This window comes from Gadus morhua, chromosome 3 (genome assembly GCF_902167405.1).
Source record: "Gadus morhua chromosome 3, gadMor3.0, whole genome shotgun sequence".
NCBI lineage: Eukaryota > Metazoa > Chordata > Actinopteri > Gadiformes > Gadidae > Gadus > Gadus morhua.
Genome location: NC_044050.1, coordinates 22,157,775 through 22,185,415, shown reverse-complemented (window position 1 = coordinate 22,185,415; position 27,641 = coordinate 22,157,775). Strand labels below are relative to the sequence as shown.

The following is a 27,641-nucleotide window of genomic DNA, read 5'->3' as shown; positions in this document are numbered from 1 at the left end:
AATAAGGTTTATACATGATGTAGAATAAGGTGCATATAGGTAAAGGTAAATATATTATGTAGTTATAGCTATACAGTGATATGATCTAGCTGAGAATAGATTTCTTATATAGTAATCTAATATTAATATAATATCATTACAGATTTACATCATTGAGTTGTGATCCAACAAAACACTCAATAACATTTTGAAGGATGAGCGCCAACTTTATTGATCAAGAAAACGTTGATGATGTGTCGCTGTGCTCCCTAAAGGATCGAGTCAATAATGAACAGGATGTAGATTTAGGTCAGGGTTCAGGGTCGGTGTCAGGGGTCAGGGTTTGGGTCATGGTTAAAGTCAGGGTTCAGGGTCAGGGATCAGGGTAGGGACAGGGTTGGGATCAGGGTTAAGGTCAGGGGTCATGGTAAGGGTTAGTCTCAGACTGTGGAGTAGAAAGCCAAAGGGTTAGGGTGGCGCTATATTCATACACAGCGCCCCCAGTGTTGGAGACATGGACTACATCTCTAGGACATGTTAGTATGAGCAACAGTGCAGTCTGATGGCTGTATATACATGGTGTTTTATTCACATCCAACCCCAAGCTTTAAGCCAATAGTTCCCTATCCCATTATGTTTCACACTAATTCATCTTTAAGTTCACATTCTGTTCATAAATTAAATATCTTAAGCGACAATAAAAAAAAGGACTAAGAGAAACCGGTCAGTATATTACATGTTACAACAGCTATCAACATTTCATCAACACATGTTCGGTATCAAACACTGTTCAACATAGCTTTACAAAATATGTCCACGCCCCTTCACGCAGTACCGCGTTACGCCTCCAGGGGGCAACCCACCAATATATATAGTACCGCCCGCCCAGTAGTCGGACCACACCCTCTAACCAACCACCCAGCGACTAGACTAGACCGGTCCAGACCAGCACCGGTGTGCCAAGGCGGTTTCAGACGACGTGGAATAGAAAAGGTTTGACACAGGAGCGCTCCATCCTCCAGCGTGTAGCCACGCTCTGCGGGAGGGAGGCTTCTCAGAAGCAGTTTCCCAGCGCTCCCCAACGTAGTTTCACTTTATTACACGTATTGGACCGTGGTGGGGGGGCGTGGCTACAGCTTTCATAGTCTAGCTCCGTATCAAACAGCCACACGTAAGACAAAACGCTACAGACGGACTTGAGGACAAAGTGATGTAAACACACCTGAGACTGACTGGGGCGGCTGCTCTAAGAGAATGAGTTGCTAGAAGCGTTTTTATTGCAATGATCTGAAAAACCAGCCGTTCACATTTAGCATCTCATCTGCATTGTTCAGTGTAAGTAACTCATTTACATAACCCCACCCGGGCTCCCATCCCCACTACGTCAGTAGCCAAGTCATTCAGGAGGAGAAAGTGTTACCATGGTAACTACAGCAGGAGAAGCCAAGAAAGGGCTCAAACTAAGCAACAGCAGTTACCACGGCAAACCCGAGATCAGCTCACAACCCACCCCGCTCATTTACATAAACCCGCCCAACAACACCACTCCCCCATCCATGACCGACCTCATCACTACTTTGATAACACTCTGACATCGCCGCTGATGGGCCGAGCTAGGTCATTGGTTCTCTAAGACCCAGCGTTTCTCCTCAAAACATTAAGGGTTCCACCATCTGGAAGTTCACCTTTAAACATCTGGAGGTTCACCTCTGAACATCTGGAGGTTCACCTCTAGAACATCTGGAGGTTCACCTCTAGAACATCTGGAGGTTCACCTCTAGAACATCTGGAGGTTCACCTCTAAACATCTGGAGGTTCACCTCTGAACACCTGGAGCTCCACCTCTTAACATCCAGAGGTTGTTCTCTAAAAATCTGGAGGTTCACCTCTAAACATCTGGAGCTCCACCTCTTAACATCCAGAGGTTGTTCTCTAAACATCTGGAGGTTCACCTCTAAACCTCCAGAGGATCAAACTTCTGGATTCCTAAACCTTTGGGTGAAGATGGATCTTGTGTAGAAGTGGATCAAGGTGTTAAAGACTAGTTTAGGGAGAGGGTAAGCCCCAGCTCTTAGCATTCCCGCCAACAGAGTTCTGCTATCTGCTCTGCAGTTATAGGGGAGGACACGTGGAACATAGCCCTTCTAAAAAAGGCTTTTCTATACTCGAGTAAGCATTTTCAACAATAAGAGTGCAAACAAGGTGAAACCAGAGGTGTTCTGATTCTACTAGGGGAACTAAAACCCTGTGGGTCTCATTCACAGAGGAGTACCAGAGCACTTTGAACCAAGATGGCCGCCGGGTGAATGAATGAAGGCCGCCATGACCAGGTCCTGTAGTCACATTCTTCCAGTGGGAACGTGCTAGCCTCACCTCCCAGCTTTGTTCCCAAATGGAGGTCTGGGGAGTTTCAGACATCGGTTGTTGCCTGAAGTGAGTGGATTAAGGATTAAGGATTAAGGATTCTCAGAGGTTGTGAGCCTTTTATAAATGAACCTATTCCCTGTGTAGTTTATGGTTCATCTAACGACGGGTCTTAGCTCTAACAGGTCAATGTGAACGATATGACATGTTGATCCTTCACACGCAGGACAGAGACACATGGGATTGGCTGGGCTCCTCCAATCACAGGACAGCATCTCCAGTTGGATCAAAGAGGTATCTCTCTCGCTCTCCCTTCCCTCTATCTCTCTCTCTCACTCTCTCTCTTTCTCTCTTTCTCTCTCTCAGAGAGGAGCCGGTTGACCGGCCACTGAACCACAGTGACTTCAGCAGGAAGCGTGTGGGCGGGGCTTTTTGAGACCAAGAAGCAAATCGGGATGCAATGCCTTCTGGGAGATGTGGGAGGGCCAAGTGTCTGGAGGAGGAGGGGCTTGTTTTAGTCTCTTCTAGGATCACAAGTTCTGACCTCGGTTTACCTGGCAACGCATGAAGCAACAAGCCTGACCCCTGACCTCCGACCCCCGGGCAAAACAAACAAAACAATCTCTGGCTCGTGGTTATGTACAGCGTTGAGGGGGAGGGGCCTATCATGCTAATGAGTTACAATGCTTCCGAAGAGGGGTGTGTTCTGTGGGGCACTGGAGAGAGACTGTAACAGAGTGTGTTTGTGGCAAGTAGCATAGTGTGTGTGTGTGTCAGTAAGTAAAAGAGTGCGTGTATGTATGTACAGTGTGTGTCTGTGATTTGTAAGGGTGTATTCGGGTAAAAGTGTGTGTGTGCGTTTCTGTGTTTGTGTGTAAGAGTGTGTGAAGAGAGTGTGTGTGTGTGTGTGTGTGTGTGTGTGTGAAAGTATGTGTTTGGTGTGTTTGTGTGTGTGTGTGTGTGTGTGTAAAAGTGTGTGTGTGTGTACCAGTGCTGTAGTGTCTATATAATGTTTGTGATACGGAGACGGAGCGCGGAGGAGGTCATGTAGAGATCAGATGAGAGAGTGAGCTTCACATCCCCTCTCTCACTACCCCCCTTCTCTCTCTCTCTCTCTCTCTCTCTCTCTCTCTCTCTCTCTCCCCCCCTCTCTCTCTCTCCCCCCGTGGCCCCGCCCCCTCGTCCTCAGTGGCTGCTGCTATTGGCGGACCTCGTTGGCGATGAGGCTGTCCTCCCCGGACAGGAAGTCGGCCTCGTTGATGTTCCCCCCGTTCATCAGCTCCTCATCCTGGGAGGAGCTGCGGTCCTCCTCGGCAACTCCCACGCCTCCCTCCTCCTGCAGCACGTGGGCGATGTACATCTGCTGCTGCACACGCACACACACGCACACACACACACGTCCAGGGGTTTAAGCTCAACTTGTAGAACAGACAACCTTTTAGGAACCCTTCTAAATAATTCCCAAGGACCAGGTCTTGAAGGACTAAGACCAGGTGAGACTTGCTAGACCAGGTGACACCAGGCCAACCAGGTGAGACCAGGTGACACCAGGCCAACCAGGTGAGACTTGGTATACCAGGTGAGACCAGGCCAACCAGGTGAGACCAGGTGAGACTTGGTATACCAGGTGACACCAGGCCAACCAGGTGAGGCCAGGTGAGACTTGGTACACCAGGTGACACCAGGCCAACCAGGTGAGACCAGGTGAGACTTGGTAGACCAGGTGAGACCAGGTGAGACACCAGGCCAACCAGGTGAGACCTGTCCTTCCTGATTCGCCGTTCCTCACCTGAGCTTTACTGGATGGAGACGAGGTGGGTCTCGCTGGACGGCCGTTCTCCACCACGTCCACTTCACTCTCCTTCGTGTCGATCTGAGGTGGTGGTGGGGGGGGGGGGGGGGGGGGGGGGGGGGGGGAGAGGCAGAGTCAGACCCCTGTACTCATTCATTGACTGACGGAGGCCGGTGTGTGCGGCAGCGGTAAGAGGGCTACCTTGTAGTTGTGGGCACTGAGGTACTTGAAGTGCCCGAAGCAAACGTGGGACAGACAGACCACGATGGTGACGATCAGGACCACCAGGGTGAACATGGAGGTGGGCGTCACGAAACCTGCAGAGGTTAGCGGCAGCTTAGCGTGTAACCACGGCGATACAGCAGTTCAGAACCAGCATCACATCGTGTCGGGTGACTGAGAACCCGTACCCTTTGCTTCAATCCCTGACCCCTTCCTTTAAACCCAGGGCCCGGGGCCTACCGCTAAACCCAGGCACCTGGAGCCCTGGGGGGACCTACCTCAAGACCTAGGGCACTGGGCCTACCTCTAGACCTGGAGGACCTACCTCTACACCTGTATGACCTACCTCTAGACCTGTAGGACCTACCTCTAGACCTGGAGGACCTCTAGACCTGGAGGACCTACCTCTACACCTGGAGGACCTACCTCTAGACCTGGAGGACCTACCTCTAGACCTGTAGGACCTACCTCTACACCTGTAGGACCTACCTCTAGACCTGGAGGACCTACCTCTAGACCTGTAGGACCTACCTCTACACCTGGAGGACCTACCTCTACACCTGGAGGACCTACCTCTACACCTGTAGGACCTACCTCTACACCTGTAGGACCTACCTCTACACCTAGAGGACCTACCTCTACACCTGTAGGACCTACCTCTACACCTGGAGGACCTACCTCTACACCTGTAGGACCTACCTCTACACCTGGAGGACCTACCTCTACACCTGTAGGACCTACCTCTAGACCTGGAGGACCTACCTCTACACCTGTATGACCTACCTCTAGACCTGTAGGACCTACCTCTACACCTGTAGGACCTCCCTCTACACCTGTAGGACCTACCTCTAGACCTGTAGGACCTACCTCTACACCTGTAGGACCTACCTCTACACCTGGAGGACCTACCTCTACACCTGTATGACCTACCTCTAGACCTGGGGGCCCTACCTATACACCTGTAGGACCTACCTCTAGACCTGTAGGACCTACCTCTACACCTGTAGGACCTACCTCTACACCTGTAGGACCTACCTCTAGACCTGGAGGACCTACCACTACACTTGTAGGACCTACCTCTACACCTGTAGGACCTACCTCTACACCTGTAGGACCTACCTCTAGACCTGGAGGACCTACCTCTACACTTGTAGGACCTACCTCTACACCTGTAGGACCTACCTCTACACCTGGAGGACCTACCTCTACACCTGGAGGACCTACCTCTACACCTGTAGGACCTACCTCTACACCTGTAGGACCTACCTCTACACCTGGAGGACCTACCTCTACACCTGTAGGACCTACCTCTACACCTGGAGGACCTACCTCTACACCTGTAGGACCTACCTCTAGACCTGGAGGACCTACCTCTACACCTGGAGGACCTACCTCTAGACCTGGAGGACCTACCTCTACACCTGGAGGACCTACCTCTACACCTGTAGGACCTACCTCTACACCTGTAGGACCTACCTGTACACCTGTAGGACCTACCTCTACACCTGTAGGACCTACCTGTACACCTGTAGGACCTACCTCTACACCTGTAGGACCTACCTGTGCGGACGGTGGAGAAGAAGAGCAGCCAGAAGAGGCAGAGGATGGGCGCGGCCACCACCTGGGTGACGGCGCTGGAGTGGATCTTCTTGTCCAGCTTGGAGGGCAGGTAGGCGTAGTACATGTTGTAGCGGTCCACCAGATGCTTCAGCAGCATGTACATGAGACCTGAGGGACGCAGTACTGCTGTAGTATACTGGATTATACTGTGGTACTGCTGTGTTATACTATAGTACCGCTGTAGTACTACTGAATTTTAATGCAGTATCATGTTTACCGTAGTACTGCTGTATTATACTGCAGTATAATGGCGCCGCACTGCTGTATTATGCTGCAGTACTGCTGTATTATACTGTAGTGCTGCTGTATTATATATTCACTACTTCTCGCTACTATATATGTCATGTTATATGTCATGTTATATGTGCTGTAACAGGTACTCTCTTACCGAAGGGGACTATGATGGGGCAGGTGATGCTGTAGGCCATCACCACGGTGAAGACGTTCATCATCCAGGCGTACGCTGCCCCAAACTGAAACTCATAGGCCTGGTGCTGGGGAGAGAGTCATAGAGAGGTGGTCAGAGAGAGATTTAGAGAGAGACATAGTGAAGTAGTAGAGAGACAGCGGAATTGAGAGAGGCGGAGAAAGAGAGAGAGAGAGAGACGTAGAAAGAGAGAGGGAGAGAAAGAAAGAAAGAAAGAAAGAAAGAAGTTGTAGAGAGACAGCGGAAGAGAGAGAGGCGGAGAAAGAGAGAGAGAGAGAGAGACGGAGAGAAAGAAAGAGACGTAGAGAGAGAGAGAGAGAGAGAGAGAGAGAGAGAGAGAGAGAGAGAGAGAGAGAGAGAGAGAGAGAGAGAGAGAGAGAGAGAGAGAGAGAGAGAGAGAGCCCCCTACTCTCTTGACGTTGCGGCGGTCGGCGGCCGAGCGGGCCATCAGAAGGCGGATCATGTACATCAGGAGGCCCGGTATGCGCAGCAGGTCCATGGCGTTACCAATGAACGCTGACGCAATCACGTAGTTCACGAAGAACGCCCCGTTGTCAGGCAGGAACACACACCTACACACACGACACACGTTAGGCCACACACGTTACACACGTGTCACAAGTCAGGCGACACACACGTCACGTCACACACACACGTCCCACGTCAGGCAACATACCAACACACAAGTCAAGCGTTAGGCAACACACACGTCCCACGTCAGTTAACATACCAACACACAAGTCAAGCGTTAGGCAACACACACGTCACATGCCAGGCAACACCCCTACACACACGTCACATGTCAGGCAACACACACGTCATTCAACAACCCCTACACACACGTCACATGTCAGGCAACACACACGTCATTCAACAACCCCTACACACACGTCACATGTCAGGCAACACACACGTCATTCAACAACCCCTACACACACGTCACATGTCAGGCAACACACCTACACACAAGTCAAGCGTTAGGCAACACACGTGTCACACCTCAGGCAACACATCTATACACACTTGACACAACAGCCCGACACACACACGTCACCGTCAGGTACGGGTCATCCTGACCCAGCAGGGGGGGTCTGGTTATGATGGTCTGAGGTGAAGAGTTTCCAGAACTTACTCAAACCTGACGGTGGCATCGGCCAGGAACTTCCTATCAAACAGCCAGCGGAAAAACACATCCAGGCTGAGGAGAACGAGACACATGGTGAGGAGAGAGAACACACACACACACACACACACACACACACACACACACACACACACACACAGGTGAGGATAGAGGAAGAGAACAAACAAACACACATTGTGAGGAGAGAGGAAAAGAACACACATACACCACACACACACACACAACAACACACACACACACACAGAAACACACACACGGTGAGGAGAGAGAACACACACAATGCTCCTCACACATAACAAAGGGGAGGAGAGTGGAGAGAAGGGAGGAGAGAAGAGGGGGAGAGAGGAAAAGAGGGGAGAGAGGAGAGGAGGAGAGAGGGAGAGAGGAAGAGAAGGGAGGAGAGGAGAGGAGGAGAGAGGAAGAGGAGGGAGGAGAGGAGAGGAGGAGAGAGGAAGAGAAGGGAGGAGAGGAGAGGAGGAGAGAGGAGAGGAGGAGAGAGGAAGAGAAGCGAGGAGAGGAGAGGAGGAGAGAGGGAGAGGAGGAGAGAGGAAGAGAAGGGAGGAGAGGAGGAGAGAGGGAGAGAAGGGAGGAGAGGAGGAGAGAGGGAGAGAAGGGAGGAGAGGAGAGGAGGAGAGAGGGAGAGAGGAGAGGAGGAGAGAGGAGAGAGGAGAGGAGGAGAGAGGAGAGGAGAGGAGAGGAGAGGAGGAGAGAGGAGAGGAGAGGAGACAAGAACCCCTACCTGCTGAGCCCTAGGGAGGGCAGCAGAAGGACCATGAAGATGAGGAAGGTGTAACACTTGTGCATGGTGGTTCTGTTCTCCCCCGACCTGAGGGAGGAAGCACAGGGTCACTCTGGGGTCACCCGCCCCCTGCTGGCTGGCTGTCTGGCAGCGGATTGGCCCGTACCTGGTCCAATGGGCTTCGAAGAAGGCGGAGTAGTAGACGATGGTGGGGAGCAGGGCGGAGAACGCCCAGAGGAGCAGGGTGGGGAAGAACTGGGTCACGATGGGGTTCTGGAACGGAACCACGTGGAGAACATGAGAATAACACCACACTATACTGTTGGAACATCCAACAATATGTAACATGGATATCATGATAATAACATGACAATAATACTGTCATCACATCCAATAACATTATAATAACATGAATATAGGGGTTATAGGAGTAGGTTTAGGCGTATCTGGCTAGGGCTATGCTATAGGTCTAGGGTTATAGGGAAATATGGCTAAAGGTCATAGGTCTAGGTTCATAGGGCTATATGGCCTAGGGGTCATAGGGCTAGGGTTATAGGGCCAGGGTTATAGGTCTAGGGTTATATGGCTAGGGCTATGCTATAGGTCAAGGGTTATAGGGCAATATGGCTAAAGGTCATTGGTCTAGAGTTATAGGGCTATGGCAATAGGTCTAGGTTATAGTTCTAGGGCTATAGGTCTCGGGTTGTAGGGCTAGGGTTATAGGGCTAAGTTATAGGGCTAGGGTTATAGGGTTAGGGTTATAGGGCTAGGGTTATAGGGCTGGGGTTATAGGGCTAGGGTTATAAGGCTAGGTTGTAGGGCTGGGGTTATAGGGCTAAGGTTATAGGGCGAGGGGCTATAGGGCTAGGGTTATAGGGCTAAGTTGTAGGGCTAGGTTATAGGGCTAGGGTTATAGGGCTAGGGTTATAGGGCGAGGGGCTATAGGGCTGGGGTTATAGGGCGAGGGGCTAGACAGCTAGAGGGGCGCTTACGTTGAGGTACTCGACTGGTTTCGTGACGTTGAACTTGTCCATGGTGGAGATAATTATTGCGGGGGTGGTGAGGAAGAAGAGGAGGAGGAAGAGGATGCAGTTTATGATGAAGCAGCGGATCCACCAAGAGATCCCCCCTAGAGAAAGATGTTCCCTGGAAACCACATACACAGTGTTAACCGGTGGAACAAAGAATTAACCAGTAGAACACAGTATTAACAAGTAGAACAGTGTTAACCAGGATAACACAGTATTAACAAGTAGAACATAGTGTTAACCAGTAGAACACAGTAGCCGCGTTTACATGGACACATCTATGCCGCATAGATTTCTATGCGGCATAGAAAATGGTCATGTATACGCCTCATTCGTAATACAATTATCTGTTCGGCATAGATTCTATGCCGAATAGAAGAGGTGGTGTAGTCCGTTTTAAATCGCCATGTATACACTTATTGCGCATAGATTGGGGTTTAACTTAGTGCAGCCGCAGTAGTTCGCAATTGGTCCACTGAGCTCCGTCGGTACTTTTAAGCACACCGAACTTCACCGCTGTCAAGGAAAGTGGATTTATTGCCTGATTCACGTCTTTGTTATCACTCTGTAAAGGTAGTCCGGTAAGCGTGTCTGGTTGCTAAGCGACGGGACACATGGGTGTTTATTAATGACGTGTTCGCGTATCGTAGTGTCCGCGCTCGTCCGAGATAAATGTAAATGAGTAGGCTACTACTAGTACTTTTGCAGGCTGAACGTTAAAATACTTCTTAACTTAGAGAGATGGCAGCTGCAGTAGTTCGCAATCGGACCTTCGAGGATTCCTGGTCACTAAATTCCCGTAAGACCACTCTCTCCCACCAGTCTTGGCTGCGGACTCGCATCCAAATTCCTCTTGTTTGTGGCGGAGCTTAGGGTAAATATAAAGATCTGACGAGAAATTGACATTGCTGCGCTGTCGTCCTCCTTCTTAATTGAAGGAGCAGGCAGAGAAAAGCTCCCTCCTGCTTTGCTTTCATTAAAATCAAATTTAAAATCCCCGATAGTGATAAGACATCCATTATGTCGCCGCCGGTCCAGAGACGTGTCAGGTGTGCGCGAGAGACAGAACGGACACTTTTGGTACTGCCATGTATACAGTACATTCGGATCACATTTTAGGAACAGATCTATGCCGCATAGAAATCTATGCGGATCAGATGTGCCATGTAAACGCGGCTACTGTTCACCAGGATAACACAGTGTTCACCAGTAGAACACAGTGTTCACCAGTAGAACACAGTGTTCACCAGTAGAACACAGTGTTCACCAGTAGAACACAGTGTTCAGCAGTAGAACACAGTGTTCACCAGTAGAACACAGTGTTCACCAGTAGAACACAGTGTTCACCAGTAGAACACAGTGTTCACCAGTAGAACACAGTGTTCACCAGTAGAACACAGTGTTCACCAGTAGAACACAGTGTTCACCAGTAGAACACAGTGTTCAGCAGTAGAACACAGTGTTCACCAGTAGAACACAGTGTTCACCAGTAGAACACAGTGTTCAGCAGTAGAACACAGTGTTCACCAGTAGAACACAGTATTCACCAGTAGAACACAGTATTCACCAGTAGAACACAGTATTAACCAGTAGAACACAACACAGCATTTACCAGGAAAACAGATAATTAAACAGGATAACACAGTATTAACCAGTTTTAACACAGTATTAACCAGGAGAACACAGTATTAACCAGTTTTAACACAGTATTAACCAGGAGAACACAGTATTAAACAGGATAACACAGTATTAACCAGTTTTAACACAGTATTAACCAGGAGAACACAGTATTAAACAGGATAACACAGTATTAACCAGTTAACACAGTATTAACCAGGAGAACACAGTATTAACCAGGAGAACACAGTATTAACCAGTTAACACAGTATTAACCAGTTAACACAGTATTAACCAGAACACAGTAAGTATTAACCAGGGACTGATAACGGGGTACTGCGGGGGCCGTACCAGCGGACGTTCTGGGGGTCCGGGGCGTAGCTGACGCTCCAGTTGTACACGTGGAGGCTCTCGCTGGAGGTGGAGGAGCGCGGCTCCTGGCGGCAGTGGCAGCCCTGGACCTGACACGCGTTGAAGTCCTTCAGGATGCTGCGCACACACGGCCCTCGTGTTATAGTGAGGGCTAACATAGCGGTCAGGTTATGGTGAGGGTTAACATGGAGGTAAGGTTATTGGGAGGACTAACATGGGGGTCAGTTTATGGGGAGTGCTGACATGGAGGTCATGTTATAATGGGTACTCACATGGTTGTCATGATATGGTCATGTTATAGCGGGTACTCAGATGGCGTCATGTTATGGTCATGTTATGGTCATGTTATAGCGGGTACTCACATGGCGTCATGCTATGGTCATGTTATGGTCATGTTATAGCGGGTACTCACATGGCTTCATGTTATGGTCATGTTATAGCGGGTACTCACATGGCGGTCATGGCTTCGTTCTGGAACGTGACGAAGGCCATGCCCAGAGGCTTGGTGTTGACCTTCTCCTTCTCCTTCCTGTACTCCTCCTTCAGCTTGGACTCCCTCTTGGTGTAGTAGCTCACCGCCTCCTCCTGCAGGAAACACACACACACACACACACACACTTATACCTCCTTCTGATGGACACACACACACACACACACACACACACACACACACACACACACACACGTATACCTCCTTCTGATGGACACACACACACACACACACACACACACACACACACACACACACACACACACACACACACACAATTATACCTCCTCCTGATGGACACACACACACACTAGGCCTGCAGCGGATTCGAATTGTATCCGAATCCGTTCGGTTCGTTTACCACAGTTCGGAGCATTCTGGAGATCCGCGGATTTCGGTTTCATGAAGGCATTGCCTTATATAGCGTATTTTGCCTACTGTAGCCTACGTCCGATACAAAGGGTGTTTAGGACCCAGCGGAATGCATTCTCTCCAGTGCTGCCCGAGCCAATGAGGTAGCTGTAAGGTTGTTTTCTGAAGTTCAAGCGCACGATTCCTAAATTTAAAGAAAGTAATTGATACAATTATATTCTAAATATACGGGAGATAAATACAAACGGGTGATAAGCGGGATAACGGCCTTCGAGGTCGACCGGTTCGATGGAAATAATGGACAGGTAGAGGCAACTCTGGCTTCATGCTGCGCTCGTCGCCAGAGTTCTAAGCCTCGTCGGCCGTTATCCCTTACATGTTACACTCAGTGCACCATGTTTTCAAATGCATTTAGGGGAACATTTATTGCACAAAAAAGCCTTGCAAGTTGTCTGATTGCAGTCAATTAACACATTGCAAATAGCCTGTGGGTCTCATTCATTTTTGTGTTTCTCCCCCAAACCCTCCGTCAAAAAAAAGTCTGCCTTTTTACTACCATGGACATGATCCTAATCCGAACCGTATCCGAAACCGAGGCCCGAAACGGTTATCTGAACCGAACCGTGGACACACTGATCCGTTTCACCCCTAACACACACACACACACACTTATACCTCCTCCTGATGGACACACACACACACACACACACACACACTTATACCTCCTCCAGATGGACACACACTCACACATACACATACACACTTATACCTCCTCCTGATGGACACACACACACACACACACACACACACACACACACACACACACACACACACACACACACACACACACACACACACACACACACACACACACACACACACACACACACACACACACTCCCCCCTCCTCCATTCCTTCTCCCCCCTGATTTGTGTGTTTGTAAGCGTGTATGTGTGTTCTTCTGTATATATGTGTGTGCGTGTGTGTGCATGTGTGTGTATACATGGCTGTGTGTGTGCGTACCTCCTCACAGCCCGTGATGGCGCAGCAGCACAGGTGTCCACAGGGCTTGGGGTTGATCATGGTGGGCATGTGCTCCTTGGCCATCAGGTCTGTGAAGAACTTCTTACTTCTCTCCGTCTTCTTCCTACACACACCACACGCGCACACACACAAACACACGCACACACATACACACGCAATCACGCAGACACACACACACAGGCACAAGCGCACACAGTGAACAACCCACTACACAGGCACTTTGAGCATGCATTCTTCAATTATAATTACTGTGTTCATCCAGCCATCCAGCCATCCAGCCATCCATCCATCCATCCATCCATCCATCCAGCCATCCATCCATCCATCCTCCCTCCATCATCTGACCCGACATCATATATCATCCATCCATCATTCATCCGTCATCCATTTCGATACCCAGACTGTATGCGTGTGATGGCTGAAGACCAGATGCATGATGGGAGTTGTAGTACCGTTCAGCATTGAGAGACATGAGTTTGGCCACGTTGTAGCAGATCCGGGCCTCCAGAACCGTGCAGTTCTCATACGCTTGTCTGGAAACCAACAGAACCCTTGGTCAGCCTGGGGACAGCGGTACAACTACCGTACTTCTCAACACAATAACACTACTCTACGTGGAGATGGCAAATATGTTCATTGGGTAAACTTCAGGTTCAGAAAGTGTTTAAAGGAGACATATTATGGTGTTTTCCCAACAAGTAAACATAGTATTTGATTTCCAGAAAGCATGTTTTTGAAGCTGTTTGCTGGAAATAGCTTTGAGGAAAAAAAATCTCGCCTACCGCTATTCCCCTTTGTTTCAGTCCCTTCTGAATGCGCTGTTTCTGGTGTCTGTAGCTTTAATGCAAATGAGCTGCTGCCCATTGACCAATGAGCTGTCAGACTGAACCAAAGCATGGAGGAGAAGGGATTGTTGCTGTTTGCGGACTGAGCTTTATATATATATCATATAATATAATAATAATAATTTTATTATTTATGGGTATTTATATAATATTATATATAATATCACGGCCAAAAGCTTTGTGCGCCTTGGATGATATTATGAATCATAAAGACTGCGTCTGACGTCTCTGGCACTTTCACAACAAGTAAGGACTCGTAGTTGGGGATATGCGTGTGGGAGCACCAGAGACCCAAAACAACACCCCAAATCCCAGGAAAAGTGTTTTTCATAATATGTCCCCTTTAACTTTTGAACATTTAGGACTGTAGAATTACTTACTAATTATACAGTTCTTACTGTATAATATGTATTAGCATATTGGGTGTGTATTGTTCCTACAGTATATTGTGTAACTAAATGAGCAACAGAGAGTTCAGAAGACCTGGTTCCACACTTCTCCTCCAGAAGGTGCCCACTCACTCAAAGTGCTGCTTGATCTGGCTCTCTTCTGCGTACTTGGATATCCCGTTGATAAATAAAGTGCGTTTCACCTGCAGGATACATCAGATGACGTCATCATGAATCGTGGATTTCATCACATCCAGTTAATAATCATATCTGCCTTATCTTCATTTCAAATTCACATTCATATCATACTTCATACACATAATAATTTCCAATTATTCATATCCAGTTCATATTCATATTCATATCCTAGTTCATATTCATATTAATTTCCAGTTTATAATCATATCCAGCTCATATTCATATCCAGTTCATATTCATATCCAGTTCATATTCATATCTAGTTCCCATTCATATCTAGTTAACATTCATATCTATTTTAGTATGGTGTGCTGACTAGTAGCTCTGTGTATTCCGCTGTACTGTCTCTACAGTACTGTAGTACTGTGCTGTAGTACTGCAGTATTACCCACCAGGTCATCCTCTTTGTAGTGCATCTTGGACGTGTGTCTCCTCATGCTGTAGACGGTCAGCAGCAGATACATGAAGGCGAACGACGTGTGGAGCCACAGCAGGTTGGTCCTGAAGAGACATCAAGCACTAGTTAGTCACTAGTAACTAGGAATAAGGCTGGTCCTGAGCAGACATCAAGCACTAGTTAGTCACTAGTAACTAGGAGTAAGGTTGGTCCTGAGCAGACATCAAGCACTAGTTAGTCACTAGTAACTAGGAGTAAGGTTGGTCCTGAGCAGACATCAAGCACTAGTTAGTCACTAGTAACTAGGAGTAAGGTTGGTCCTGAGCAGACATCAAGCACTAGTTAGTCACTAGTAACTAGTAATAAGGTTGGTCCTGAGGAGACATCAAGCACTAGTTAGTCACTAGTAACTAGGAGTAAGGTTGGTCCTGAGCAGACATCAAGCACTAGTTAGTCACTAGTAACTAGGAATGAGGTTGGTCCTGAGCAGACATCAAGCACTAGTTAGTAACTAGTAACTAGGAATACGGTTGGTCCTGAAGAGACATCAACTACTAGTTAGTAACTAGTAACTAGGAATAAGGTTGGCCCTAAGGAGACATCAAGCACCACTTAGTAACTTGTAACTAGTAATAAGGTTGGTCCCAAGGAGACATCAAGCACTAGTTAGTAACTAGTAACTTGTAATAAGGTTGGTGTTTCAGATAGGAATTAGACTACTAAACCAGCAAGTTCTGGTAGAGGGATCGATAGAGAAGAATAGACAGAGATATATATCTAGGCGCTTACCCAGACTTCAGGTTGGCGATCGTGGTCCTTCCAAAGCTGTAGGCGTTGTTTTCTGTTGGAAGTCAAATGGGAATGAATGGGGAGAAGGCATCCACAGGACACAAGCTGCCTCAGCACATCTACGAAGGCAACACGTGTGGTGACAGGGAGCTCGTTACACCAAACGGGAGACCTGAACACATTCAGTTGAGTGGCTGTGTATACATGGTCGTGGTGTCGGGTACAAACACCAGTAAACACTGACCTAGGGTCTCCACAGTCTGGTGCTACCGTCAAACACAGACAGACACGAGGGCTCTAGTCTAGTCGGGTTACCTTCCTTGGACGGGGCTTTTGGCGCCCCTCCGATGAGGAATCCTTCTTTAGTGATAATTCTGACTGGACACAGAGGACCAATGGGACAAAGGAAGAGCCCTGTGACATCATTGCTTCTCAACACAGTCGGGCTGGACAGCCAATCACAACACAGGATTTCCCTGATCATCACCGGAGAGGACGGTTTCGTAGGATCCAGCCTCTAACCGTCTCCTAGGATACATCAGGTACACATTGGAGGGTGTAGCTAGGATTACACCTCCCTCTACTGACCTTCACTGCTACCTCTACTGTACTGACGACTTATGGTCTCTAATGACCTCTACTGGCCTCTACTGGTCCCTTTTACATCCACTGGTCTGAAGCGACCTCCTCTGGACGCTCGATTTCTACTGTCCTTTTCTGGTCTGTACCCGTCTCTACTGAGCTCTAATGTCTCCACTCTCCTGTCTTCTACTGGCCCCTACTGGTCTGACTCACCCAGCAGGTCTCTACTGGTCTCTACTGGTCAGACTCACCCAGCAGGTCTCTACTGGTCTCTACTGGTCAGACTCACCCAGCAGGTCTCTACTGGTCCGACACACCCAGCAGGTCTTTACTGGCCCCTACTGGTCCGACACACCCAGCAGGTCTTTACTGGCCCCTACTGGTCCGACACACCCAGCAGGTCTTTACTGGTCTCTACTGGTCCGACTCACCCAGCAGGTCTTTACTGGCCCCTACTGGTCCGACTCACCCAGCAGGTCTATACTGGTCTCTACTGGTCCCACTCACCCAGCAGGTCTATACTGGTCTCTACTGGTCCGACTCACCCAGCAGGTCTTTACTGGTCTCTACTGGTCAGACTCACCCAGCAGAACTCTACTGGTCAGTCACCATGATCGAAAGCAGGGTTGGTGATCTTCACTAAAACTACGAAGGCAGCACGTGTGGTGACAGGGAGCTCGTTACACCAAACGGGAGACCTGAACACATTCAGTTGAGTGGCTGTGTATACATGGTCGCGGTGTCGGGTACAAACACCAGTAAACACTGACCTAGGGTCTCCACAGTCTGGTGCTACCGTCAAACACAGACAGAAACGAGGGCTCTAGTCTAGTCGGGTTACCTTCCTTGGACGGGGCTTTTGGCGCCCCTCCGGTGAGGAATCCTTCTTTAGTGATAATTCTGACTGGACACAGAGGACCAATGGGACAAAGGAAGAGCCCTGTGACATCATTGTTTCTCCACACAGTCGTACCCGCCTCTACTTGTCTCTACTGAGCTTTACTGGTCCCTATTATCGCCACTATTCTGTCTTAAACTGGCCTCTACTGGTCAGACTCACCCAGCAGGTCTTTACTGGTCTCTACTGGTCAGACTCACCCAGCAGGTCTTTACTGGTCTCTACTGGTCAGACTCACCCAGCAGGTCTTTACTGGTCTCTACTGGTCAGACTCACCCAGCAGGGCTTTACTGGTCTCTACTGGTTAGACTCACCCAGCAGGTCTTTACTGGTCTCTACTGGTCAGACTCACCCAGCAGGTCTTTACTGGTCTCTACTGGTCAGACTCACCCAGCAGGTCTCCAGAGAAGTTGACCGGTAGTACGATTCCCACCGACAGCACGCCCACCACCACCAGCAGCCCGATGATGTGGCGCTGGAAGGACAGGTAGTGCACCGCGTCCTCCCCACACTTCTCCCGGATCTCCTCGTCCCTGCACAGGAAGTGACATCACACGTGACTCAAGACTACCGGAGGTTGTTGCTCTTCAAACTCTGCCCTTTTAAAACCGTCATCCAGTCAGCAGGCCTCACACACCTCTGGCCCCTCCCCTCCACGCACGTGGAGTAGGACACGCTACGGAGGCCTGTAAGGGGCCGGTACAGGCCACCGTGGAGACGCTACAGTGGCCTGAACTACTGAAGCGCTTCAGTTTTTACCGACATCACCAGACCCAAGCTGAGGCTACTCCAGCGTTGTCGACCATAAACGAACTAAAAAGGTCTTAATGGTCGGTTTTAGGCTTGGCCCCCGATAAATGCTACTAGTGGCTTTATTAGGGGGCCAAGGTGCAAGGCAACCTCTTGTAAGTTAGTAGCATTAAGAATATTTTTTCTCAAAAAACACATAAGCAGCTAAAACCGCTGTCGCTTTTCATGAAACTTTCCAGAGTTGTACAGGGTGCCTAAAGATGAGACAAACTTACTTTATTCTGAAGATGGCCGTCAGCCAGGAGCAGAAGCCCTGTGAAAAATAATGTCTGTTACGTGTTGTGTCTGTTACATGTTTTGTCTGTTACATGATTGGTTTGTAACATGTTGTGCCCGATACATGTTATGTCACATTCTGTAACATTTTGAGCCTGTAACATATCAGTGTGATAAATGTTGTCGTCCGTTACTCGTTATGTCTAGCATGTCGTGTCCATCACATGTGAAATTTATAAGATGTGATGTCCGTAACATGTTTTGTCCATGACAAAGGGCAGGGGGAGGGGAGTGAAGGAGGAGGGTTTAACAGGATGAGGGGTTCGGTCAAGGGGGCTAAACCAGCATAGGATTAGAGTGTGTGTGTGTGTGTGTGTGTGTGTGTGTGTGTGTGTGTGTGTGTGTGTGTGTGTGTGTGTGTGTGTGTGTGTGTGTGTGTGTGTGTGTGTGTGTGTGTGTATTACATTGTCTCGCTGGTCGAAGTCTACTGAGCTGGAGACGGAGGTGAGCCGTTCGTAGCGGTCCGGTGTCTCCGAGTGCATCGCCGAGGCAACACTGGAGAGGATGAGACGAGAGGCACGCAGCATCAGGACCAATCATCCTTTAGTACTGTGTGCAGTGAGTGTGGGTGTGGGTGTGTGTGTGCGTGCCTGTGTTCTGTAAAAGACAACTACATGTATTTCAGGGTAAACGCCAGCAACTTCCTGTAAACTTCATTTCCCAGGATCCTCAGCAGCAGACGTTGGTTGCGGCGTGTGGTTATCAATGTCTAACAACACGAACACGAAACATACTATAGGTTGTTCTACGTCACGGCACACTTCCACTGTGTTAACTAACGACAAGGACACAACACAGGGGAACACTTAAGGCTAACTCTAATCCCAGCTAGCTCCCTCCAAGCCAACTCTGTCCATGGCTCTATTAGTAGCTACTAGCTCTCTCCAAGCTAGCTCTCTCCAAGCTAACTCTGCCCATGGTTCTATTTGTAGCTAGCTCTCTCCAAGCTAGCTCTCTAAAAGCTAACTCTGTCCATGGTTCTATTTGTAGCTAGCTCTCTCCAAGCTAACTCTCCCCAAGATAGCTCTGTCAATGCTTATAATTGAAGCTAGCGCTCTACAAACAAACTATCTCAAATCGAATTCTCTTCAAGTTAAACACACCTCTCATCAAGCTAAGACTTAAAGGTTACACCGAGATATCTGTTGGCAATTGACTTTGGAATAAAACTACTCGTCTGAATCTATCCAATTCACAGTTATATCAGTGTATCCCTTCAAAGCAGTCTCTCTCCAAGCTAACCCAAGCTAACTGCATCTAAGCTAAAACATAGAGCTATCTCGCCTCTTCGGTCCTTCATGCTTTTCTTACTCGTGGGTTCTTAACTTCGTCCAAACAGGCCTAAAATATTGTTAGTTTGTTTATTGTTGCCCTTTAGAGCCGCAGGCTGAAAACGCTGCTCTAATGTGTTGTTCCCTCACATCACCACCAGGGGCAGCACAGCTAGACACACGTTACCTCTTCATCGGCTCATAGTCATCTCTGTCTCTCCTCCGGCTGGGTTTGGAATGAGGATGAATGTTCAATTTCACATAATTTACACAATACAAATATATAGGTATATAGATACATATCTACCGTATATAGATACATATCTATATAGATATATACATAGAGGAAGGACAGAGTTACAGCAGCATTAGTCACCAGAGGAAGAACTCAGCAGAGACGGTTAGTTGTGCGGTACACCAGGTCAACAGGTTTAACAACCAAACCCAGGCCAAAAAAACTAACCCAGCTTTCAAAACCAAACGCTGCCACCAGCGGCCCGAATTAGAACACACAAGACCCACACACAAGCGCGCCCGCACACACAAGTCACCCATGCACACACGCATTTGATGCGCAGGTTTGATGCCGGCGTTAGTTGCAGCAGGTCGGTTAGAAGCAGAAATTAAAATAAAAGCTGACATACTATCCCTGATCGTGTAGTTCGCTGAAACGCTTCTTCCATCTTCAACATAAATACATGAATTCACTCATTAATAATACATTCATCCATTAATACACAGACTCACCTATTAATAATCCCATTCATTCATTAATTATTTAATAAATACAAACATTGACGAATTCATATATGATTAAATACAAACATAACAGAATAATCTGATTAAAGCTAACAGACCTTGTGTAGACTAATGTATAAACACATACTCCACTGTATAAACACATACAATACTGTATAAAACGCATATTTTATTGTACAAAACACATACTCCACTGTATAAACACATGCCTTCCTGTATGAACATATACTATACAATATACGCTACTGTGTGAGAACCACTGCTCTAGTGTTTAATACTGTATGGTGTAAAACTGGTTTGTCTCAAAGTAAAGCTGTTCCCAGGCTTTGAGTCGACAGGCTGAGTCCTGTACGACTGAGTTCAGATAATATTGACCGCAATACCAGCTAGCGTTGCTACAACAACACAGAAACAGCTAACGTTGCTACAGTAACACACAGTCACACCTAGCAGTCTGACGGTATCCCACAGAACCAGCTAGCTGTATTACGCTAACACACACAGAGCAATCTGGCTCTTTTATGCTAAAAACAGAACTACCTAACTGTGCTATGCTAACACACATACCATGGTATCTGTATGATGCTAACAAACTGAACCAATCACCTGTCTGATGCTACACAGTTTCCAGTTTTCTCTGCTAAGCTAACACACAGAACCAGCACAGATCCATTAGCATTAGCCCCATAAGGCCATTTTCATGGGATGTTCTTGGTTGCTTGGCAACAGCAAGGCATTGGCTGTCACCGGGGAGTGCCAGCGCTGGGCTCAGAGGTGTGAGCTCTGTGGTTCACTCGGAAACAGCCAGCTAACGCCAACCGTCAGGGAGAGACTAGCCCCCCCCGCGCGCGCGCGCACACACACACACACACACACACACACACACACACACACACACACACACACACACACACACACACACACACACACACACACACACACACACACACACACACAATAACTGAGGCCTGAACTAAAAATAAACAAAAAATTACAGCTGCTAAAAACATACATGAGGCATTTATATTATAGTTCCACGTAGCCTAGCGCATGTTGCCTAGGGTAACGTAGCGTAGCCTAGCGTGTACCTGTCTGCGTCAGTGACCAGGGCCAGCCGTCCATAGTCCCAGGCAACCTTCCGCAGGATGGAGAAGACAAATAGGAGAACCTGGACACACAGACATAAATCATAAACATTGTTTTAAACCACTAGCTGCCTTGCCCATAGGCAAGGAATTAAACTAGAATGAGTTTTTACTAGTGCAGAAAGTGTCCTGTATGGATCTCTCCTTCCTAAGCTTTACTACGAACAACTACATAGAACAGACTCCGTTTGACCTACAGGGGATGGAACTACAGGCTCACAAGCTACTTCCTACAGACTGTGATAAAGGACAGACTGTAGCTGTGATGAAGGACAGACTGTAGCTGTGATGAAGGACAAACTGTAGCTCTGATGAAAGACAGACTGTAGCTGTGATGAAGGACCGACTTTAACTGTGATAAAGTAGAGGAATGTAGTTAAAGTACCATAATTAATTTGTTTGAAGGTCAGATGGTTAGTGTGTGGTTGTTATAACACCATAGTGATAGTAGTTATATTCTAGACTCAGACATGTGATGGTGGTTATGGTTCCGTAGTTATATAGTGGTAGAATAAGACATGTGATGGTAGGTAGGTTATAGTAGTAATAGTAGTTTTAGACTCAGACATGTGATGGTGGTTAGGTTATAAGTGGTTGGTGTTGGTGAGTAATGAGAGAGGACCCATCTCGGTCTCCAGCCAATGAGGACTCACCAGGAAGCACATGAAGTCCAGCGCCAGGACGGTGGGCACGCCCCCGAAGGGCAGGCCCTGCAGGACCGTGCTGCGAATACGGGCCGAGTAGCAGTAGTCCTTGGCATCGTTGTTCACAGAACAGTTCTCCTGGCCCGCCTTGCACGCCTGCCCCGCCCCAAACATCACCATGGTTACGATCAGCACTCTGAGCATCCTCAGATCCACATCCTCCTGGAAGATCTGCATGGAGGAGGAGGAGCAGTGAGGAGAAGGTCAACGAAACATTGGAGACATCTCTTCCGTCTGCTGATGGAGACCATGAAGTCGTCCTAAACCAATCAAATCCATGGCTTCCACAGCCAATGGTACAACAGTACATAGCCACTACACATAAGGATTGTCAACAGCCTCGACCAACTAACCAGTCACCCTCCTCCACCCCCTACTATGTGGCTCTTTACTTCCTCCTTCATCCCTCTCTTTCTCTTTGTCCATCTGTTGAAACGGGCGGACGGACTACAGAATGTAAACTAAGCTATAGCAATGTTATGAAGTGTATGCTAGGCTATGCCAGGTTATACAGACCTTGTTAATGCCTTGCTCTTCTAGTGGGAATTGTACCCCTCACCCTGGCAGTGCTGTGCTCTCCTATTTAACTCAAACCATCCCTAAGTTGCCAATACGACAATAAGCAAGGAGAAACATGGTTAGATCCTGAGATATTAGATAGAACATTGATACGTCTGGGCTAACAAAGCTGACACTAGTTGTCATTGGATAACTAGAGCTAACTCTAGCTATCTAGGGTTAATGCCAGTTGGGTGTTGTCCGCAGATACAGAACTTACTCAAGCAGTGCGTCATCCTGCTATAGGCTGGTTCCCAGTAGCAGACTATCGGAACACAACTAGCTCTTATCTCTTGCAACCAGATGCTAATGAAGAGATGCCAACACCACAATATCGGGCCTATAAAAAAATTCCGAAGGTTTACAACCGACCCTGTCAATTTATGTGCGACCCAAATTATTTTATGATCTTGAAAAAAAAAAAAAAAAAAAAAAGCAAAGTTTTGATGCAAACTATAATTACGTTTTTGTAAAGCACCTCTTCATTCTGTACAAGGATGAGCGCATTCTCTCGTTTTTAAATGAAAACAACCTACCTATCATTCGCTGCCACTGGAAAAAATAAAATAAATTCCCTACCTGCCCATGACCTCAACTGACAACAGACAGGAACCAAACTTTATTTTTTTAGGCCTCATATCTTCAACTACAAACAACCCCAGAAATCAGTCAACATGCCGCTTTTTGTGTCAAATCTGAGTATATAACCTATACTTTATCAAAGTCTGGTCAATAGCAGGTAGGGCTTTGACAGTGAATACAGCAACATGGACAGGTAGTGGAAAGACAGCACAGAGAAAGGTCATTTGGAGCAGGTAGGGGTTAGACAGTACATAGACGGGTCATTAAGGAGCGGGTAGGGGTTAGATAGTAAAGAGACAGGTCGTTAAGGAGCAGGTAGGAGTTGGACAGTACAAAGAAAGGTCATTAAGGAGCAGGTAGGGGTTAGACAGTACAGATAAGATGTTTTGGTCTTTATAAACAAAAATTGGGGTCACATGTCTAAAAACTTTAGCCGGCCTTTGTTCAAATCCAGGCTACAGCTGACTACATCTCAGCTGCCTTGCATTCAATGAATTGAAACATTTAACCATCCATCTCCACAAGTGGTCAACTCTGACCATGTGTGATAGTAGGTGTCGCTTTGGGTTAGGGTTAGTTAGTTGGTGGTTTGGATGGACCAAAACAACATCCCTAATCACAATGTTCTGAAGAGGGCGAGTGCTGTATTGATGAACCTAGAGGACCTGTATGGTCATCTACAGTGGAGTAGAGAACCTGGTAGAGGAATGGAGGACCTGTATAATCTACAGAGGACAAGAGGACCGCGTAGAGAACTAGAGGGCCTGTATCATGGATACAGAAAAAGAGGACCTGGTAGAGGTCTAGAGAATCTATCGAGGACCAGAACAGTCACGTGATCGTTTCTACAAAACTCTTCAGACTAACATCAAGGCCCCACCAATCCACTGAAATATGATTCATACTCCGTTAATATTATTTAAGCTATGGAGAAGGCTCGGCATTCATATTATTATTAAGGATAAGGAGCACACCCAGTCATAAAATGTATTAACATTAAGAATATTAAGGCTGAGGCCGGTGATGGACTAACCACCAGTGTGCTCCAGGAGGTCCGCTGGGATGAACAAAGCTGTACGTGTGAACAGCTGCGTTCAGGATGAACACTCACTGCACATTACATTCATCAAAACATCCAGTAATCAGCGCCCATATAGACGAGTTGGGTTTGGGGCATTTGGCTGGTGAAGGTGAAGGCCAGCGGATGGAGAGCAGGGCGCTCGGAGGAGCTAGGCGGAGCTAGGAGGCGCGGAGCGCAAGGCGTGACAGGCCCGTGTAAATACGGCTTCTCCTTCGTCCCGCTGCGCAACATGAACACGCATCCACGCCGCTACACAACACCCCACACGGTACCCTATTTACCTAAAAACCCTTATGGATCTCCCCTTCTCGTCTTCACTTGCCGCAAAGGAAATATCCACAAAATAGATAAATCCTCACAAATCCACCGCCCCGGTAAAGTCTGGATGCCAATCCATCGGACGCTTCGGACAAAAGCAATTCATGCGCTCGTCAAAAAGAGGGTTAGAGAGACTGAACAGCCTGCCGAGAATTAACCGATTACTGCGTCCGCCTCGGTGTGTGTGAATTAGCGGTAATGGGAAAATGGAGGAAAGCGCTCCGGGAATAGACTGGCCGGTGCTCGGCTGCTGAAGCCCATAGTGCTGTACTTCCCCGGAGCTCCGCTAGGGGGCCGCACAGAGACACTTCCGTAAGATTTTCACAGTAATAGTCCTAACTAGAAAATGCATTTCCTGCAGTAAATGCGGTGAGTGCTGTAGTACAAAGGGAGGTTTTCAAAAGTCTAAATGGAGTAAACAATGTAAACATGCACAGCATGTGCATTTTCAGAAGTGCTGGGTACAATGAGGATGCACTATTTCTTCTCTCGACCCACCGAAAAGTGTGACCCCAGGGGGCGCTGTTGCATATTTTCTGCAATATGCATGAGATTGAAGCGTAGACAGGCATGAAAAAAACATACATAAAACGTAAGATATCCCCCCAACCATTTACCTTTTTATTAAAGGTGCTTAATAAATACATTTAATTGATTTGATTAGCATTTTACAGACCCATACAATGGATAGGGCGTTTAGTACGGTCCTTCACCGTTGCTTCTTTACCCATAAAAAGCTACAGTCAGTGTTAAATGATGCTGATTTACCTTTGAGCATTTCCTATTATAGGCTACTGTGTAATATGCTGTTTAGAATTAATGTTACTATCAAGAAAAGAAAGACCCACCGGAGATCTTATGTTTTATTTTTGTTTTTGTTACAATGCACACGTGCATGTTGCAGATAATGTGCAACAGCGCCCCCTGGGGTCACACTTTTGAAAGCTTCTGAAAGACTGCATACCCATGTAGTTAATTACTAAGGAATAAAATGTATACAAAATCTGTCTGGCACGTTTTATGAAGAAAACGTTTCCAAAAAGCTTCGGACATGGGACCCACTATGTTCTGCTCCATGTATCCAATGTTGACAACGTGACATGACATGGCTAAGCTAACAACATAAACAAGAGGAGCTAGGAAAGGAAAATAACTGCGTGTTTAAGTTCAGAAGGGCCAAACGTGTGGCTACACACAGCACTACAAAAGTCGTCTCCCAGCCAAAGAGTATTGGTATTATTAGTAATGGCTACTTGCCAAATCGAAAAAATAATTTCACACATTGTGTCCTTTTCCAATGCATTTGTTATCATTCGTAGCGTTGTTCAGCAGAGAAATAGTTCGCCAAAGTCGTTGACGTCGCTTAGCAACCGAGTACGCTGGGGTTGATAAATTACCAGACTGCGGAGTGATACAGATGACGTGGATCAGAGGCCAAAAAAAAACTTTCCTTGACAGCGGTCAAATATGCTGGAGCATTCCACTGCATTGAGAAGAGCCGTGTAATAAACAAAAATAATTGACAGCTGAAGTTAGGAAGGCCCATGCAAGTGAATGGCGCAGTCTACAGCATTGAGAAGAGCCTTATAATAACTTAAGTAAGGGATAATGTATAGAACGCCGTTCATTATCGGGTAAATAAACCCCGGGGTGGACTGGCCATCTGGCATTCCGGGCATCGTCCCGGTGGGCCGTTGACCCAATGTGGGCCGGTCCGGTCCGCTATGTTTTTTTTTTTTTCTCTCTCTCTAAATTCCCTCCAATTTGGCCAGCCAATGGGCAACAGAGGGCTAGCAGTGTGTGGCCAGCATCGACACATATTATTGGTCTATGTTTGTCATTGTCAATCAATCATTGGCTGACTGGCTCAGAGAGCCCTGACAGTGCTGTCAATCACAACAGAAACCAGGGTGGGCTGGACCTCATGGCATGGGCCGGAGTCGTGGGAGTCGGGACGGAGCTGAAAATGGATAAGCGTAAGAAACGCCCGGGTGGCACTGAAAAACTGCGACTCTCTGGAGGTGGAAGCTGCTAAATGTTCAAATTTTACAGACCTATTTGGTGCCGGGGTCAACACCCCAGCTTGTGCTGCCGGGCCGGGAGACGAGCGAGTGGAGGCATATAGTTTTGATAGGCCAATATGTAAAGCGTCTTAGAGTACCATATTAAAGGTTGGGTAGGTGATTTGCGAAACGCCAGCAGATTTTGAAAATACACAACTCAAATGGTCCTACCCCCTCTCCTTCAACGCTGACTCTGACTCCACCCATTCCAAGTACCTGGACGCGCAATCATGCACGAGCGCGAACAGAGATGCGCGAGAGCGAGCCAGGCTAGCGTAGGTTTTCGTTTAACAACATGGCACTACATTCAGCTGTAAGTTGCACCCAGTACCGCGGGAAGTAGGAGTGCTGGGGGTGCTGCAACACCCCCTGTCCGAGGCCCTGTCTTATCACAGAAAACGATCATTTCTAAAAACTCCGGCCAAAGTGGAGATTTCTGAAAACGCCGGTTATGTGTTGTCGTGTCAACGGGGAGAAACGGGATTTTAGGTTCTGAAGCGTCACATTATGCACCAGGAAATGCTTAACGTCATGTGAGCGCCCGCTGTACCGTATTGGTCCGAATATAAACACAAACCCCATTGTAAGACGACCTATATTTGGAAAAAAGATTTGAAGACCAGATCCGTTTTTTATGAATAAATAAATTGTATTCATTGAAATAATATACGAAAATAAAAAGGCATCGAATAAAACACTGCATTGCCACTAAACAGTAGTGCAAATAGGCCGTACTGATGTGTACACCAAAGACTATTCCTGACA

General features: G+C 47.6%; 1 protein-coding gene across 8 annotated transcripts; it reads right to left on the bottom strand.

Moving 5' to 3' along the window:
• Positions 1-180: 180 nt before the first annotated feature.
• Positions 181-25,089, bottom strand: LOC115540075 (CSC1-like protein 2). Of its 8 annotated transcripts, none has more exons than XM_030351059.1 (26): positions 24,777-25,089; positions 22,224-22,445; positions 21,514-21,593; positions 20,311-20,349; positions 19,854-19,892; positions 18,800-18,890; positions 18,335-18,372; positions 17,700-17,842; positions 15,830-15,881; positions 15,036-15,144; positions 14,578-14,648; positions 13,664-13,744; positions 13,191-13,314; positions 11,756-11,889; positions 11,284-11,421; positions 9,280-9,433; positions 8,454-8,560; positions 8,288-8,374; positions 7,537-7,602; positions 6,814-6,976; positions 6,366-6,471; positions 5,918-6,085; positions 4,337-4,452; positions 4,133-4,216; positions 3,554-3,709; positions 181-2,407 (listed from the first exon to the last, which is right to left on the bottom strand). In XM_030351059.1, exons 2-26 carry the CDS (start codon positions 22,416-22,418, stop codon positions 2,390-2,392), a joined length of 2,559 nt encoding a protein of 852 aa, XP_030206919.1. In that variant the 5' UTR covers positions 22,419-22,445; positions 24,777-25,089; the 3' UTR covers positions 181-2,389. The 8 variants fall into 8 exon arrangements, with proteins under 8 accessions (XP_030206919.1, XP_030206923.1, XP_030206921.1 ...); XM_030351063.1 differs by having other exon boundaries at positions 3,554-3,706; XM_030351061.1 differs by lacking the exon at positions 24,777-25,089 and adding an exon at positions 24,448-24,691.
• Positions 25,090-27,641: the final 2,552 nt, after the last annotated feature.